General features: G+C 51.6%; 5 protein-coding genes across 5 annotated transcripts; 2 read left to right on the top strand and 3 right to left on the bottom strand.

Moving 5' to 3' along the window:
- Nucleotides 1–849: 849 nt before the first annotated feature.
- CTRU02_207485 (glutamyl-tRNA amidotransferase subunit A protein) lies at nt 850–2,122 on the top strand (the record flags this gene model as incomplete). The annotated part of the gene is made up of 2 exons (XM_036719125.1): nt 850–852; nt 1,022–2,122. 2 exons carry the CDS (start codon nt 850–852, stop codon nt 2,120–2,122), a joined length of 1,104 nt encoding a protein of 367 aa, XP_036588832.1.
- A 1,025-nt stretch (nt 2,123–3,147) lies between these two features.
- On the bottom strand, nt 3,148–3,917 carry CTRU02_207484 (BTB/POZ domain-containing protein; the record flags this gene model as incomplete). Its single annotated transcript, XM_036719126.2, has 2 exons — nt 3,148–3,711; nt 3,765–3,917. The coding sequence occupies 2 exons, from the start codon at nt 3,915–3,917 to the stop codon at nt 3,148–3,150; spliced, it is 717 nt and encodes a 238-aa protein (XP_036588833.2).
- Nucleotides 3,918–5,241: 1,324 nt separating this feature from the next.
- Nucleotides 5,242–9,045, bottom strand: CTRU02_207483 (Rho guanyl nucleotide exchange factor (CNH domain-containing protein); the record flags this gene model as incomplete). Its single annotated transcript, XM_036719127.1, has 3 exons — nt 5,242–5,331; nt 5,385–6,569; nt 6,619–9,045. 3 exons carry the CDS (start codon nt 9,043–9,045, stop codon nt 5,242–5,244), a joined length of 3,702 nt encoding a protein of 1,233 aa, XP_036588834.1.
- Nucleotides 9,046–11,207: 2,162 nt separating this feature from the next.
- On the top strand, nt 11,208–12,084 carry CTRU02_207482 (V-type proton ATPase proteolipid subunit 2; the record flags this gene model as incomplete). Its single annotated transcript, XM_036719128.1, has 6 exons — nt 11,208–11,258; nt 11,372–11,402; nt 11,485–11,588; nt 11,620–11,735; nt 11,819–11,989; nt 12,042–12,084. The coding sequence occupies 6 exons, from the start codon at nt 11,208–11,210 to the stop codon at nt 12,082–12,084; spliced, it is 516 nt and encodes a 171-aa protein (XP_036588835.1).
- Nucleotides 12,085–14,925: 2,841 nt separating this feature from the next.
- On the bottom strand, nt 14,926–15,884 carry CTRU02_207481 (uncharacterized protein; the record flags this gene model as incomplete). Its single annotated transcript, XM_036719129.1, has 3 exons — nt 14,926–15,041; nt 15,096–15,617; nt 15,776–15,884. 3 exons carry the CDS (start codon nt 15,882–15,884, stop codon nt 14,926–14,928), a joined length of 747 nt encoding a protein of 248 aa, XP_036588836.1.
- Nucleotides 15,885–16,233: the final 349 nt, after the last annotated feature.

The following is a 16,233-nucleotide window of genomic DNA, read 5'->3' as shown; positions in this document are numbered from 1 at the left end:
GGTCGGAGAGACTCGTTTTCGCGATGGATTATTAAGAAAAGATGCAAGGCAATCAGGTGGGGCCCACCCGGTTGTTGGTTCGTTCGGAGACGCCAAACGGAGCTCTGCGATCGGCCGACCCCGACTGGACCTCGGCCGCCAGCCACCTAGCCTAGTACTTATTAAGCAACCCCCTGCTGTGGAAAAGCCACGCTTGGTGTGGGCTGGTTTGCACTGGCCAGGAGGTGGAACATGTCACTCTGATGCAGATGCCCACACCACTTCACCTGTGATGTCATGACTAACACTGTCGAATTACAGCATGAAGAACGTTTTCTGTCTGCAGAGGAGGCGTCTGCAACGGCTCGTGTCTATTACACGTGCATTATCAAGGGGGAATCCTGTCGAGAACATTAGATAGAACAATTTATGTCTCAGATCACGCAAAGGACGCAAAGGAGACGCAAATAAAGTAAACAAAGAAATCAAGACATTCACGAGCTCGGCCGACCCGAAAACAGTCATTTCAGCACAAATCCACTCCCACGCGGTCACCCCATCGGATTGATGAAACTTTTTTCTGGCCCCCCGACTCAGGAACCCCGTCCGTTTCCCGACAACAAGCCCGGCTGCACATCTTTCTCTTCCATTCGGTGTTGACGGAACTTCATCTGCTGCAACTCTTCCAAATCAGACGGCCACACCCCCCTGTTTTCCTGCTCTCCCGTGCTGACGGCATACCGTCCAATCCCCCACATCCCACACACACACACACACACACACACCTCCCTCTTCCTACTACGTGCAATCCATTCCTATTCAGTCCGCGTTTCTAGAACCTGACCCGTCGAAACTTCTTTTGATTTGACAATGGTACGTGTCACTTTTAATAGCTTAAATGGTCCGCCTTTTTGCTAGCTTGTGAACTTTTTGTATACATCCCGGCAGAGCACCTTCATCCCCTCATATATAACTACCAAATATCCTCCCCCCTCTCAGCCAAGCTTGTTTTGTCTTTCTAAACTTTACTTTCGTCATACAGAGATTCTTAAGATACCCGGCTACATCAGCCCGCACCATCCGCACCTCAACAATTCATCGCAGGGCATTCACAGCAACCCATAACCCGTCCCAAGCCCACTCCCAGGCTCAAGCCGAAGCTCCATCTCACTCAAACAACTCCTCATCTCAAGCGCCGCTACAAGGCCAACATACTCTTGACTCTCCAGAGCAACAGACTTCATCGTCTCACCAGCACCACAACCCGCTCAAGTCCGCAAAGGAGCACATCCAGAAGCCCATCATGTCCCAAAAACTCATTCCTACAAATCCGGCGGACGTCATGGTCATCCGCGACGTCACCCCCAACATCACAACCTTCTCCGTCCCCTTTTCGCGCTTCGGCATGATCAAGATCGGCGGCCGCGGAACGCTCGTCAGGCTTTCCTCGGGTGCTCTGGCCGTCTTCAGCCCCGTGGCACTGACAGACGACGTCAAGGCCAAGATCGCCGAGAAGGGCGGCAATCTGGCGTACATTGTCGCGCCGGACATTGAGCACCACATCTTCATTTCAGAATACAAGGCCGCGTTCCCCGCCGCCAAGATCATCGGCCCCGACGGTCTGCCGCAGAAGAGGGCGAAGCAGACCGGCGACCCAAAAATCAACCCCAACGACGAGTTCTTCGTCACCTTCAAGGACGGCCCGCAGAAGCGCGAGACCACCATCACGCCCGAATTTGACGCCGACTTCGAGTATGAGTACGTCGACTCCCACGCCAACAAGGAGCTCGTCTTCTTCTACAAGCCCGACCGCGTCCTCATCCAGGCCGATTTGCTCTTCAACCTACCCCCGCGCGAGCAGTACTCCAAGGCCCCCGAGGCCGACCGAGACACCTCCGCCGGGTTCGGCAACAAGCTCTTCGGCGGCCTGCAGACGACCGAGGGCGACGTGAAGTGGGTGAAGCGGTTCCAGTGGTACGTCATGAGCGGCCGCGACAGGCCGAGCTTCAACGAGAGCATCCAGCGTATCGACAAGTGGGACTTTGACACCATCATTCCCTGCCACGGCGACACCATCCAGGGTGACGGCAAGGAGAGGTTCAGAAAGGTGTTTGAGTGGCACTTGGTCGGCCACAAGCAGTAGAATGAGATGTAGCGGTGATTGAAAGTGTGTGTTTAATAGTGTAATGACGGCGTCTTGGGGGTTTTTTTTTTTTTTTAAGCTGCGATACCAGATTAGAATTCAATGTTTTCAGACTGAAAAAGTCCTGCAAGCTAGCAGCATCAATATCAAGTTTTAAGAATGTGACTGTTTTGGGGGATGTGCTGTATAACCTACCTGATGAGTAAATTTTGATGAAAACAGTTATTAGAAATGAGATTGTAATTAGTTTAAGAAAATGTATAGTAACGAGCAAACTACGTCAGTGTAGTTCTAAACTACCGAATCGGAAAGTGATTTAGTCCAGTACTCTGAGCTTATTTGATCTACTGCCGGGTATAGAAGTTAAAATTCAAGGCGAAAGACCTCCTTCCTCACGCCCCAAAGCCCCTTGCATACGTAGCGAGTAGGTGAAAGCATGGCTCAGCCTCTAACACAAGTCATAGGCGGGCTTAATCAACGGTCAATTTAACGGAATGTAGTTGGAGTTCCGAGTCTTCATCTTCAATATGCCGAAGCAGATGACACGCTTCACCCGAGTCGAAAATATGGGGCATTCATACACTGTCATTAACGGCCACCAGATTTGCAGGTGCCCATACAAGAAACTTTATGGGGGGTTATGTAAAAGAATTAGATGAATGGACAAGTTGCCAATGAGAAAGCTGACGAGTTTGCAAGAAAGCCGTAACATGTTGAGACGAACTTCTTCGCGTTCAGAACCTCCATCGTACCGCCACTACTTGACTTCTTTTCTACAGATGGACCAAGGCCGCCTTATGGATACCTTCTCGGTATAGTCCTCTCGCAGTCGGCGTTAAAACCTTCTAAATAAACGTAACGAAAAAATCAAAGTACCGAATTCTGCTTCCCGTTCGTTCATTATTCGTATCAGTCACTTGAAATCGTGAATTCCAATCCATGACACCACCAATGCCGCCTAAACAGCCGAGAGTTCCTCGCATTCTAGACCGCTACCAATGGCCGGTGTGGCCCATAATGAAAACTCACTGCAATAAATTACACCTGCATTCTTTTTGTTTCCCACTTATTATCTGCTGCCTCATGTCGTCCGCGACTTTCGACCGAAGAAAGGACGTATCACGTTTGCCGCAGCGGTACTGCCCACTGATGTAGGTGTAGTGTACAGACCACATGAGCATCGTGTTCGCCAGGCTGCTATGCCTCAGAGCCGCAGTCCTAATGTTCAAGTCACCTCCTGTATCAGGCAGGTAACTATCAATTGAATGAATCCAAGCAGCTTCGGCGAAGATGTACGCCAGCACAGACTCGGAACAGACCGGGTGTGAGAATACCAATTCCAGGAGTGACTCGTCTGCGACGAGGTGCTTGTTGTCGAAATTCTTGAGAAAGCCACTCAGGCGATACTCGATCTCGATCATGGCGTTGTCGGCTTGTAGTCTGTCGGCGAGAATCCAGACGCGGACGTTCATGGCCAAGTCACTTTCAGCGAGATTCCAGTCGGTAGTGCCACGGTAGAAGAAGTCGAGAAGGTGGTTCATGGGCTCGGGCCCAATATCAGGAAAGTTGACCACACCCTCTTTGGCTTCCTGAATCTTAGTTAAGCATGTCTGAAGAAAAATGTGTTTGAAAGCCAACATACCATGAATTCGCTTTTGAAAAGCTGGACAAAGTAGCGCGAGTTGAGGCAGAGCATCACCTTGTGGACATGTATTTCCTCGTTCTCGCACCGAATGCGGAAATCGCTGATCGTTTTTGACTCGAGAAGCCAACGATGATCGTCTAGCACTGGCATGGCTCGGAATATTTTGCGAACAGTTCACCCTGGTTATGTTACTTGACGAGTGGATTATCGGGACTAAGCGGCCAGTTTGTCAACGGATCAAATTAGTCTGTAGTCAAGTTGGATAGATATCAGTGATGTTGAAGAGAGAACGGAGATACAGGTTAGAGTTCGGGAGAAAGCTAAGAAAGGTTGGAAACTTTCATGCCTAAACAAGGTAATAGAAGGCGAACTACCTTGGGGAGAAGGTTCCTCCTGTGCCAGGCACCGGTCTTTACATGTCTCCAAACGGGCGGCGCCATTAGAGGAGAGTTTGTGTTAACCAGGGTTCTTAAAATCAAACCAGTTTACAGTTCTACGAAGATGAGGCAATATCTACCTGCGTTATGCTTAGATACTGGCTGACCTTACCTGCTAAGAAGCTCTTGGGAAAGTGAAAGGAGCGCTTCCCTTATCCACCACCGTTGATGACGCCGTATTCAGTCTCACCGGATGGACGAGAAATACGTCCCCTCAGACCGCATGTATCATAATCACGATTGTCCTGCTAACTTGAATCGCCATGGACAAATCCAATAATAGTCCAGAACCGTAGAGCTCAGCCCAGAAACTGGCATGCCCGCCCCTGAACCAATGGCAGATCAAAAGTCAGCAAAGACCACTTTCACTACCATCACTTCTGTCTGCCCCCAAAATACCGATGAAAACGGTGTAAATGTTTCAATATCAGTTCAGACGCTTAGGTAATTACGGAGAGTATGAATTAATCAGCCACCCGCGCGCACTAGGATGCAAGTCGAATCCAGGCTCCCCAAATGATGATGATCCAGAAATCCTTCACGTCACTCATCTCACTTCTTACTTCACTTCTCACATGCGGCCAAGGTCATATCTTTTCGCAGGGGCAATTTGCTTTAGATTGCCCTTGAGCGTCGTCAACTCCCCTCGCCACTCCCTTTCCCTTGCCCTTGCACTTGATCCTGGCCTCATCCTCCTCCCCCACGACCGACGACATGGGATATGCTCAGCTTCCTCTACTACCAACCACGCAAAAATCCTCATCCAACTAGAACCGACAATGCAAAATAGAACAATGTATCGATGATGAAAAAGGTTGCCGTCATGCCTTCTAAAAGAAGCCGTCCCTTCCCACATTGTCGTTGTTCCCTGGGTCCGACGCGTCTCCGGCAAAAAGCCACCCCCTTCGGAGGCAGCGAGCCGTCGATGAAAAGGCTGCAAAAGAATTCGTTGAGTCAAGTCACTCTGGTATCGGTCTTTAATCAAACATGCTTTCCCTCGAGGGACGACTGAAATGAGATGGCGTTGCGTAGTCGAATCATGGAATTTCAGACCTCCTATTGCTCTTCCAAAAGTCAATGGCTTCGACAACGTCCTCTCCCTTTTCGTCTTCGTATGCGAAAATGATCTACGTGCATTTGTCAGTAACGGTATCTTGGGGTACTTGGTGACCAGGCTTACCTCATGGGTACTGCTATGCAGCATCCGAATGTTCTTGTGAGGCACAATGTGCACAGCGCCATTCTCAATATTTCTAAGCTCGATGAAGTTCGGCTCAAATGCCAAGATCCACGGGTAGCTGAGAGCGAAGCTCTGCGGTGTACCCTCCCAGTCAATACGCCACTCCGGTCTTGCGCGCCATCCATTGCGGTTGACAAAGAACGAGAATTCCGAGTAGTTGAGCAGGAACTCGCCATTGAGACGCTCGATGTGAATAGGCTTGACGTTCTCCTTGCGGGCGACAAAGTCGAGACTGGTATCGGCCTGGTCAAGGAGCGACTGCGTCTCGAGGGTTTCAAGCGACACGACCTCGAAACCACGTGCGCACGCCACACACAACTTCGACTTGAGGAAGTGCACGGATGATGATTCAGTAGGAATATAGAACTCCTTAAACGGCTTGAGCTCATCTTGGCCTGCAAACATCTTACCGAAGCCCTTTTGCTTCTTGCCCTTTGACATTGCGTCATTAGGCTCGTAGACCTTGATCGTAGTCGACAAAGCTGACGACTTGACGCAACAGACAAGATGCCTGCCGAGACAGATACCAGTCTTGAAGAAATTGCAGTGGCTTTGAATCTTCTTTGGCCGCTTCTGGAGAGCAGGCTCGTTCGGGTCCAGAGCCCCTAGGGGATATGAGTAGAGGGCCTTGTTGGACAAGACCAAGAGGAGGCCGTATTCCTCCAGTACGTCGAGCTGAGTAACGCTCGTCGTTTCGATGACGCGCTTCGGTATCGCTTCCTTGCTCTTACGGTCCGAAAGGTAGATGCCGTTGTCGGTGCCATACAGCAGCTTCCGGCCACCGTCGTACGGGGTAACGCAGTTAACTTGGTTGGTGCCAACGAAGAAGTTTGCTGAGATGACGCTCGTGTTGAAGAAGTCGGCGCGGGCCCTCAACCGTTGTTGAGCATTGTCAATGAACTCGAGCCACTTCTTACGTGCGGCTTGGTTCGAAGCATACAGCGTGAGTTCATATCCGGCCTTGCCCAAATGCCTGAATGTAATCGGCCAGCCTTCGCCCTTCTTGCTGTCGTTCGTGTTGGCACGCAATGCCGGCAGCAAGCTGGAAGACGACCGCTTCATACCACCAGCCGACGGGATAACCTCCTCCATCTCCCGAATAGCCAGAAGCTCCAAAGGAATGGGCTAAACAACGTTAGCTTGATTATCTTGAACCGACTGAGTCGGCACTTACCCTTCTGTACGCCTTGATTTCCTCCCCCTTGCCGGCTTGCTTGATTCTCACCAACAAAACTGCATGGTCGAACAAGAAAGCCGTAATCTCAGACGCGTCTTGTGGTGTCTTCTTCAACTGACTCTTGAACACCAATTCACGACCTTCCTCTGTCAATCTCAGGTCTACCCTCTCGTTAGGCCGGAAGCGGAGTTGCTCGTGTAACCTTCTCAAGTTGAACCTGTTCTCGGCCTTTCCTGATTCGGCGTTGACTCTGCTCAGAAGGTCGCGAATCAACTTGAGTACCTTCGGAATATCCTCCTTGTCAGAGTTGCCATCCTCGGTATACTTGAGCACGTTCTCCAGCAACAACGGGTAACGAGCCAAACGCGTCGTCGGCTTGGTGAGATAACCGTTCAGTTCCAACTTTCGTGACTCTTTCCTCCTCTCAATCTCATCCACGAACTTGGCAAAGTACGGGTTTGACGACCGCTCATTCTCAAACTCAAACTTGGCCTCCAACTGCTTGGAACCATACCAGATGAACGGCTCAAACTGAGGAACCCACTCAAGGAAGATGTCACCAATATTGCCGACAACCGGGTTCTTCTGTTGTCGCTCTGTCAACGATTTTGCGAACCGCGAGCTTACCGAATGAAGACTTGGATGGTCAACAATGTTGCTGAAAATTGCTTTGACAACCTTGTCCCTCTTGTTGGCAGGGATAGGGGAGGCCTTGGACCGCAAAGGAAGAATCCAAAAGTCACGTAGATACTCCAAATCCTTGACAAAGTCTCTTTCGGTATAGCAGATCTCCGAAATGACTTCTTGTCTCTTCTTTTCCCTATCACCAACGCTCTCAGCCACCTCTTTCGGTACGGAGTTGATCCAGAGTTTCTGTTCGTCGGTTTGGTCGACATCGTCCTCATTCGCAGCGGCCTCGGCCTCCTTCTTCAAGCCGGGCTGGATCTTCAAGTTCAGCCGAGACACTTGCTCCAGTCTGCGGGGACAAGCAATGGAGTAACAAAGTTGATCTCTCGTGCAGGTGGGAGAATAACATTCAGAAAGGAGCACAAAAACACCATTGACTGGGGTCTTCTCTTCGGGCTCATCCATGAGTGTTTCTCGGAACTGGTACATTTCAGAAGTCGAGTCTCGCAGGCGGTGTTCGTAAGTAACGTCGTGGAAGAACTTCTGGGCATCAAGCGCTCGTCCCAACAACAATGCGAGATTCCTGTCAGTCGTTCTGATGATATACGACAACACGTCCACCGCTTCGGCACCGCTAAAAGCGTTCTTGTACGTCAGCTCGTTCTTCGTCCTGTCACCAGTGATGATCTTCTGTCGGAAGCAGTCTGCTACTCTGGAGAGCAGCGCAGGATATACGAGAGGAGGTCGGATCTTGGCCGTCGGTGGCCGTTCGCCGTCGATAGACTTGCTCATGGAAGGCCTATGTGCCAGAGTTGCTGAGTCGGACTCCGACGGTGTTATCGTCGGTGCCACAGTGGACGCCATTGACATGGTTCTCTGGGCGCCCGAATCTCCATTCGAGGAGGCCATGCTTGTCGTCCTTGTCTGAGATCCCGGCGCCGGTGTGTAACCTCCCCCAAAGCTGCCATTGGTGTTCGGCAGCTCCGCCGGTGCCCTTCTATTCGGAATCACTCTTCCGCTCATGGTTTGGTGTGAGTTCTGATGTTGATGCATATCCCGGTCCTGAGGGTGGTATCCAGTCATCGACATGGCTCGATCGTCGTGGCGTTCAGGAACAACCCGTCCTTGGGCTGTGGTTCGGGCCGAACTCGGGTTGTACGGGGCATGACGAAAAGCGTTGGCCGGGGCTTGGTGGTTCGGGTGTGAGCCGTAGCTACCAGGAGGAGGCTGGTACATGTTCGGTCTCGGGACAGAAGCAAGAGACTGTGAGCGGTACGGGTCGCTATTCATCGCCGGTCCTGGCCCTCCTCCTTGATAAAACCTTTGGGCCGAAGAAGTTCTTGGCAGGTTGTATTGCCCTTGCTGCGGCGGCGGTGGTGCCCTCATTTCGCCGCGCTGGGGAACGGGGCCTGGAGGGCCAGGATACGGTCGACGAGGCTGTTGCTGCTGCTGCATGTACTGTCCCTGGGGGTTAGGGACTTGATAACCGCCAGACGCGGACCGCGGCGCCGGATAACCATTTGGCTGCATTGGGGCGCCCCTCGGAGAGGCCGGATCACGATCCATGTAGGAGCCCGGAGGCGGTCTCGGCGGGGGTTGTCGCTGCATGCTCGACATGGTGGATGAAGACATTGTCTGCGTCCTGCCTTGATGCGACATCATCTGGGGAGGGACTGAGGAGGAGGTCATAGTCTGGGAGCGTCCCGGCGGGGGAGCGGCGCCGAAAATGTTGGAGAAAGCGGCATCGCGCTGGTAGTTTGATGAATGACCTCGCTGGTCGCCGTGGTAGTCGGCCATGATGTGATGAATCGATCGAGCTGGATTTGCAAATTGGGGGGTTCTTATCAGCCTACGATCGTTGTTGCTAGGCGATTGATTATAAAGGGGAGAGATGGCGGGTTGTGCCAAGGTGGAGAAAAATGTGGTACAAGAATTGAAGGAGAAGTGTACTAACAACGCGAGGCCTCAACGGCCGCCGACTATGATGAGGGAGCACAATACCGTCGGAAGCCGTTCACAGGGCAAAGGTGACGATTGCGAAATCGCTGGCGCCGACGATGTTCGAGTAATCAGAATGGCGGTGGCCGCGGTGTCGTCGGAGGGAGTTTTTTTTTGAAGTTGCTTTTTGTTTCCCCTTCGTTCTATTCTCCGTCTCCTTTCCAGGATGGGCCGGGTGACGTTATGGGCCTTTGATTTGGCACAGGGCCCTGACCTGGGCGGGGAGGGGAAGGGGGTGGTGCGGAAAGGCAATAAAGAAAGAATTCGAGAATTCAGGAAGCCGCAAAAGGAGTGTCGAGGGCGAGGCAGCACGGCGTGCAACAGCGATAGTGATGCTGGGCAAAACGGGTGCAAGCGACGACGAAATGTTGTGGTGGGAGCCAAAGGAGGGCAGTAGTAATGGTAGTGGTGGTGGTGGTGGTGGTGGTTGGAGTTTAGTGGAAGAAGGGCGTTGGTGCTGCTAAGTCATCGGCATTGGGCTAGAATGGTCGGGACAGGACTTGGACTGCGGCCAAGGGTGGAAAGCTGGGGATAGATTGATAGGATAGGATGGACCTAGTGGATGGCATGTCGCTGTCGCTGTCGCTGTCTATTACTGGGATAGAACTACCAAAGACGAGACGAGACGAGACGGAAGTCTGCTGCCCCTTTTGATTACGCGCAGTTGGCACCGGGGCACACTGCAGAGTCAATCAGTAACTCCCCTTCTTGTTTCTCCCTTGGCTTTGTCCTATCTACAAGTCTACAAAACACTAGAGTGATCCAGCAGTACCAGCGGTAGCGACAGAAGGGACTGGGCAATTGTCTGGCGCAACAGGACAATATCGAAAAAAAAGATGGTGGATCCCAAAAGGGTGCAAGTTTGACGATCCACTGAGGCGCTAGGCCTTGGGGCCTTTGGGCCTTGGCTCTTTGGCCTGATCCACCAGCCACGTCCCCTACCGCCAGCGCACTTCATTATCCTTAACCTTAGACCAACACTTAGCCCGCGCTGACGGGCTCGTTGCCGCAATATTAAAGGCGTCGAGTGGCCTGGTCTGGGCATTCTTTGGACCGGATCCTACCATGTTGCGTATCTAAGAATATCGTTCTGTAAGGGACCAGCGACTTTTCTGCTGGGGAGACAAGGAATAACTAGCCTGACCCCGATCTTACGTGAGGTGGGCGGATAACTGCCGGAAGAAATGGACCTGCTGGCTCATGCAGGACTGCCCCCAAATTATACGAGGCCATGACCTGGGTGTTGATCGTGAAAGAGAATCCAAGATGGTTGCATTGGAAAGGGAAAGTAGAAGGGTTTGACTACATCGAGGTCTCTTTCACCGTAAGTCCAAGCGGCAATTGGGTTGGCCTCAAGGCGGCAGCTGTGTTCAACAACAGGTAATTTTTATCTAAATGACGCAAGGCAACTCCCCTTCCCACTCTTGTAAAGCCCACAAGAAAAAGGTTCATGCCTACCTCCCCTCTCATTTCTGGCCTTGTCATCTTGGTTGCATACGTCGTACTACTCACTTCAGTTTGCTGTTCAAGGGGATACGAAAGTTGGCACACAAGAAACCAGGGATCCCACTCCGCCACGTCGCTAACACTGTGCGATAAGACCGTCCTCTGATAAAGTAGTCATGCGGCACGAGCCACGGAGAGACCGTTGCGCTGCTGCGCCGCGCAAGTGCATTGCAATCCACCATGAACACGATTCAACAGGCACCAGCCACTAAATCCATTCTATGAGGCTGGAGGCTTGTCGGGCCGGTATTCTGCCGGGTCACGGGTTTCTCAGCCGTCCACATTGCACCTGATTGGACCTCGTCACCGTCACCAAGCTCCAAGGTCCTGGATCCAGGTAGCGCAGCAGACAGCCATACTTTGTGGGATCCTCGACACATATCCATCCCTACCCCCTCCGACGGTCATCATCACCACTCCCGCCTATCGAGACCGTCCTCAGAAGTCTGCCCATCATGGCCGAAGACTCCGCTCTCGCCCCGAAGTTCGCGCCGTTCATCGGAATGGTAAGCTCCAACGCTACCCCCCCTTCAAGCATCGCTTGCCTCGCAAGGAGGCAAGCTATTTAGCTATGTCATCGACGGAACAATGATTTGCTAACTTTATCTCCAACATCTAGGCCGGCATCGCAGCTGCCATGGTCTTCGGATGTATGTCTTATCGATCCCCTCCGATCTGACCCCTCCGGCGCGACGGGTATAGACAGCTGCTAAACATAATGAACATCAACAGGCATCGGCGCCGCATACGGTACCGCAAAGTCGGGTATCGGTATTGCTGGTGTGGGAACATTTAGGCCAGACTTGATCATGAAGGCATGCTACCCTGGCTGTTGTGTGGGAGAGCTTCTTCTAACGTTGCGCGCAGTGTCTGATCCCCGTGGTCATGTCCGGTATCATTGCCGTCTACTCCCTCGTCGTCTCCGTCCTCATCGCCCAAGATCTTTCGCCCCCAGGCACTGGAAGCGAATACAGCTTATTCAAGTTAGTTTACTCCACCTAGTGTATAATGTCGGCGTTCTGGCGCGCCAAAGACAGCAACCAAATCTTACTGACTGATATAACAGCGGCTTCATGCACTTGGCTTGCGGTCTTTCTGTCGGCTTCACTGGCTTGGCAGCCGGCTACACGATTGGCATTGTCGGTGACAAGGGCGTGCGCGCTTACATGGAACAATCTCGCGTCTTCGTTGGCATGGTTCTGATTCTCATTTTCGGCGAAGTTTTGGGTCTTTACGGGTACGTGCCTATGCTGTTTGAGCGTTGAATCGTGGACTAATGTGCGTGACAGCCTTATCGTCGCTCTTATCCTGAACACCAAGTCCAAGGGCTAAGCAATTGACTCATTTACACGAAGACGAAACGGCGAGACACAGACGACATTCAAGCCGCGCCCTTCAACAACGAAACACTACTGTACATTAAGCGAAGGAACCCGCCTGAACGTGAGGTTGAAGGGTAACATCAAAAGACGGGTCGCAGGGTGGTGGTCTCCGGTCCAAAGCTGCATATGGCACGGCGTTTTATCAGGAAACCCCTCATGTAGATTTTATGTGTGGCGGGCTACGTAGAGAAGCTCAGGGAGGGGACGGAAGGTATGATAAGGCTCGGGTTTAGTATGTTTGAAATCTTTTGAAAGCAGCGGACCATTAAGCCCAACGTGATGTAGGATGCCGTTGAGTGGCGGTTTGGAGTCCGCGTTTGAAGCCGGATATCGATTTCCTTGGGTTTTCCAAAACGGCAATGTGAATGACAACTCGTCCGATGATGCTTGCCTAGCTAGTACTTGACCAGGTGATGAATATCAGTGGTGCAGGCGATTGCCCCCACGTCTGCCTAAGAGTTACTTTTTGTAGAGGCCTATGGATGTCAGCCGTCATAATCGTCCCCTCTATGCTTGTCGACGCCGGTTGCTCAGTCCTGTACTTTCACTTGGTCATCTACCACGGACCCACGGCAACTCAGCAAGTAAAAGATGGACGTTTCCGCGAGTATCAGAACATTCATACTCTATGCCTCATCCCAGTTCATAAACATGATGCTACCAAATGTACTCGCGTTGGTCTGCGGCATTTACTATCATAAATGACCCTTACCACTATGTTGTCGAGTCGTCATGCTAAACATTCAAGACCCCATGTAAGTCTGTTAATGATATACTCTCCGGTATCATTATTCTGTCAGTGCTTTGCCAGTCCATGTTGATGAAGCACCCACCGAGTAGCGGTTGACGTAACGGCCGAATACCGGGTTTAGGATTAATGTTATTTTGGCCCAAACCCAGCAATAGAACACTAATGGTCTACATGATGTACCAGATTCCATGCTTCCCCGGTTCGCCCAAAACGAATGTCATACAGCCAGGGCATCATTTGTGAACCAGAGAGCCCAAGATCTCGTTCTCAAGTCCATTACTGTCTAGTGCCACTTACAGCCCTCTTGATGGCCTCCACGACCTGTTACTTGTCGGGATACATCCAGGAGGTGCGAATGGTGTCGAAGTAAGCCCGAGTTTAACATGTTTGCGGGTCTTCTGGCACTCCTCAGATGAATTCGATAGAACGATGACTCTAGTGATGTGCTTGTTTCAGCTGGAACCGAGCCGGGAAACCGCTATAAATGTAGTTGCAGCGCGGATGAACAGCACAACGGTAAAGACGAAAGCCTCCCTATGATCTCAAACTATTAAGCTCATGAACATAGACTCGATAAAAAACTGGTCCTATTCTTTCTAATACAGTTTTGTTAAGACCACAAGAATGCTTTCGTGGTAAATGGGCGCTTCTTGATCTTTCATGCTCGTCAGCGTTGTCGCCCAATGACGACCAACAGCTTTATTCCGCGAAGCGAACTCCACCAAGAACGACATAATCATGGAGAAGAACGGCGACCTGTTAAACATACTTCATTAGCAATTGCTCTACTTACACCATGAGTTTCTTTCAGAAAGGCCCTTCCCCCAAAGATAGCAACTTCATCTAACGCTAATGGACTAAGCCTCTTCGCAACTTCACTCACAGACATGAATTCAATATACCCCGGCCACAGGCTACGATAAAATACCGACCCGTTGCTAAACGCAGCTGGCGTTGCTACTCTATCTTACGGACTCAGGAACCCCGTTACTCTGTAATGATGCTGATGGCTGCAGTAAGTAAGAGCACTCATTCAACAAACACATAAGGAGTACGCAATGCTAATGCCACAGCCATATAAGAAGCCACTTAACCCAGTCACATCTATTTCCAACGCATGAAGACCATGCTGCGAAAAAAAAAAAAACGCCCTACCAGATCTCCCCATCCATGGTCCACCATTACAAAGAATCCGCAATACCCCTCAAAACTCAAATTGCTCTCGAAACACACAAGAAATCTCGTCAAACACGTTGCCAACTACTGCTTTTACATACACAAGAACAAGAGACTGTACGTGATGAGTTACTCACATTTCTGCCGTGGTTAATTAACTTCGTCATCGGCAAACCTCGTAGTTAGACGTAGGCAACACCGCGGCGGCCAACCAAAGACACGCTTCGGTCCCAAAAGCATCGTGCTTGGCAAGCCCAGCCACTGCTCAAAGAGGCAAGACGAGAATGGATGCGCTGCAGGGAATGCCAAGCGGAGGACCGTTGCCGTCGATCCGTTACCAACCGAAAGCAAGACATGTACCCTTGGCGTTTCCAAAGTCCACTGCCAAATGCATTGTATGTGCTTGATTGATGTAGATTTGTTCAATTTGATTCAACCGAATGTGCTTAACCCCTATGAGGTTCTGTGGCCTTCCCTACGATTTGATACAAAGCGAACTGAGCAAGACAAAAGATGCCACCGACTCCTCAGCGGCTTCTCACGGCTTCGCTCCCATATGCATCTAGTCCATTGCGATGCAACCAAGCTGTTGAAAGTTTGGACTCGTAAAAATCGCAAGACCCTAAAAAGCTGCTAATGCCCCTTTACCTAAAACAATCCATGATGAAATCGTCTCCTTTCTGGAGGAATCATCGGCTTTCAAATGCACTATCTGTAGATGCCGATGGATGAATTTAAAAAAGGGTAGCAGAAATGAATAGAAAACCCGAATACTCCTATCCCAATGCATGATGGACTCTTGTTCTCCATGTCATATCACGTACGCGTCAGAATCATGGTAGCAAATGAGCGGTCAGCGGCAGACTACCACAGACGTCCAGCGAGACGTCTGGTCAGCTTCTTGCGCTGACTTGTTTGCTCATTCTGGCGTATGTTCCTCCAGGAACTGCGGTCCCGGTCTTCCCAAGTTTGCATTTGCGCTGTGGACGTATCAGAAGCGCTAAACTTGAGAAATCAAAGATTGCAAAACTCACCTAGAAACCTGTTCCAGCGGCGATCCTCATCCCACAAAATATCCTCCCCAGATTCCCTCGCAAGCCGCTCCTGTCGCGCCCGCGAGGCGGCCTCTTCACCAACCAGGTATGGGTCCTCGAGCGGACGGAATTCCCTTGCGCGCTGCGCGGCTTCCTCCTCGGCCAGACGCTCAGACATGAACCGCCGCAGGTGTGCGACAGGGTCGGCGCTGCCGCTCTGGTTCATACGCCGGCGGGCAACGTTGTTGAGGGTCGGGTTGGAGTGTACGGTCGACCAGGTCGGGATGCGGAACTGGTTGAGCTGGGGTACCGCAGGGGGAGCCGGGGGGATCGGTGGTAGGCCGGAGCGGGGCTGGGGCGTGGAGTTGCCGGAGCGGGTGGGGGTCGGGGCGGCAGGAAGTAGAGAGGTCGGGTACTGGGTGGAGCCGGTCCTAGTGTTTGTGTTGTTGTTCGCAGGTGGCGAGTAGGGAGGGATCGGTTCGGGGTTTGGCGCGATGGAGTGATATGAAGGGGCATCTGAGACTTTTTTGGTGATTCAAATATTAGCTTGAGCTTTCGTAGTTCGTCATGGCTGAGAAGAGGTCATCGTCGGTGAACCCAGGCGTGTCAGGCGCTGGGCCCATCCACCAGTGAAGAAGCTCCTTTCCCACAACACGACCTCCCAACAAAGTTGTACTCACAGTAAGACGGCGCAGCGGATCTAATGGAGGCTGTTTCAAAGTCCTCCATGCCCAGCGCATCGGTGCGTGTGGGGAAGAATCGCGGGTGTTCGGTGACGGCAGCGGCCATTTTTGTAGTTTATCGTGTTGCTCGAAGGGAAGAGGTGCGAGTTCGAAGACGGGGGGCCTTGGGTGTTCAAGTATAACCGGTCGAGTATAGGACGTGGAAGTTGGAACAGAAGGAAACAACCATCTGCTGACGAAGGGAGAATCAGGCGGTTCAAGAACAATGGCGCAAGCGCAGCTCAAGCACAAGTGCAGCGCCGGAACGTCCTGTTCTTCAGAGGTGTGAACGGACAGATAGCTGTGCCCTGGAATAGCGAGGGTTGAAGCAGGTAGGGCAAAAGAGCGTGTTAGACTGCAACGATGCCTTCCAAGGCTCCAACTTCTAAGACAAGGAGGTCTGGGAAGAGGAACAA

The sequence above is a fragment of the Colletotrichum truncatum genome (genome assembly GCF_014235925.2).
Source record: "Colletotrichum truncatum strain CMES1059 chromosome Unknown Contig_0004, whole genome shotgun sequence".
NCBI classification, from domain to species: domain Eukaryota; kingdom Fungi; phylum Ascomycota; class Sordariomycetes; order Glomerellales; family Glomerellaceae; genus Colletotrichum; species Colletotrichum truncatum.
Note: the sequence above shows the minus strand (reverse complement) of the source record. Positions and strands in the feature narration are given on the sequence as shown.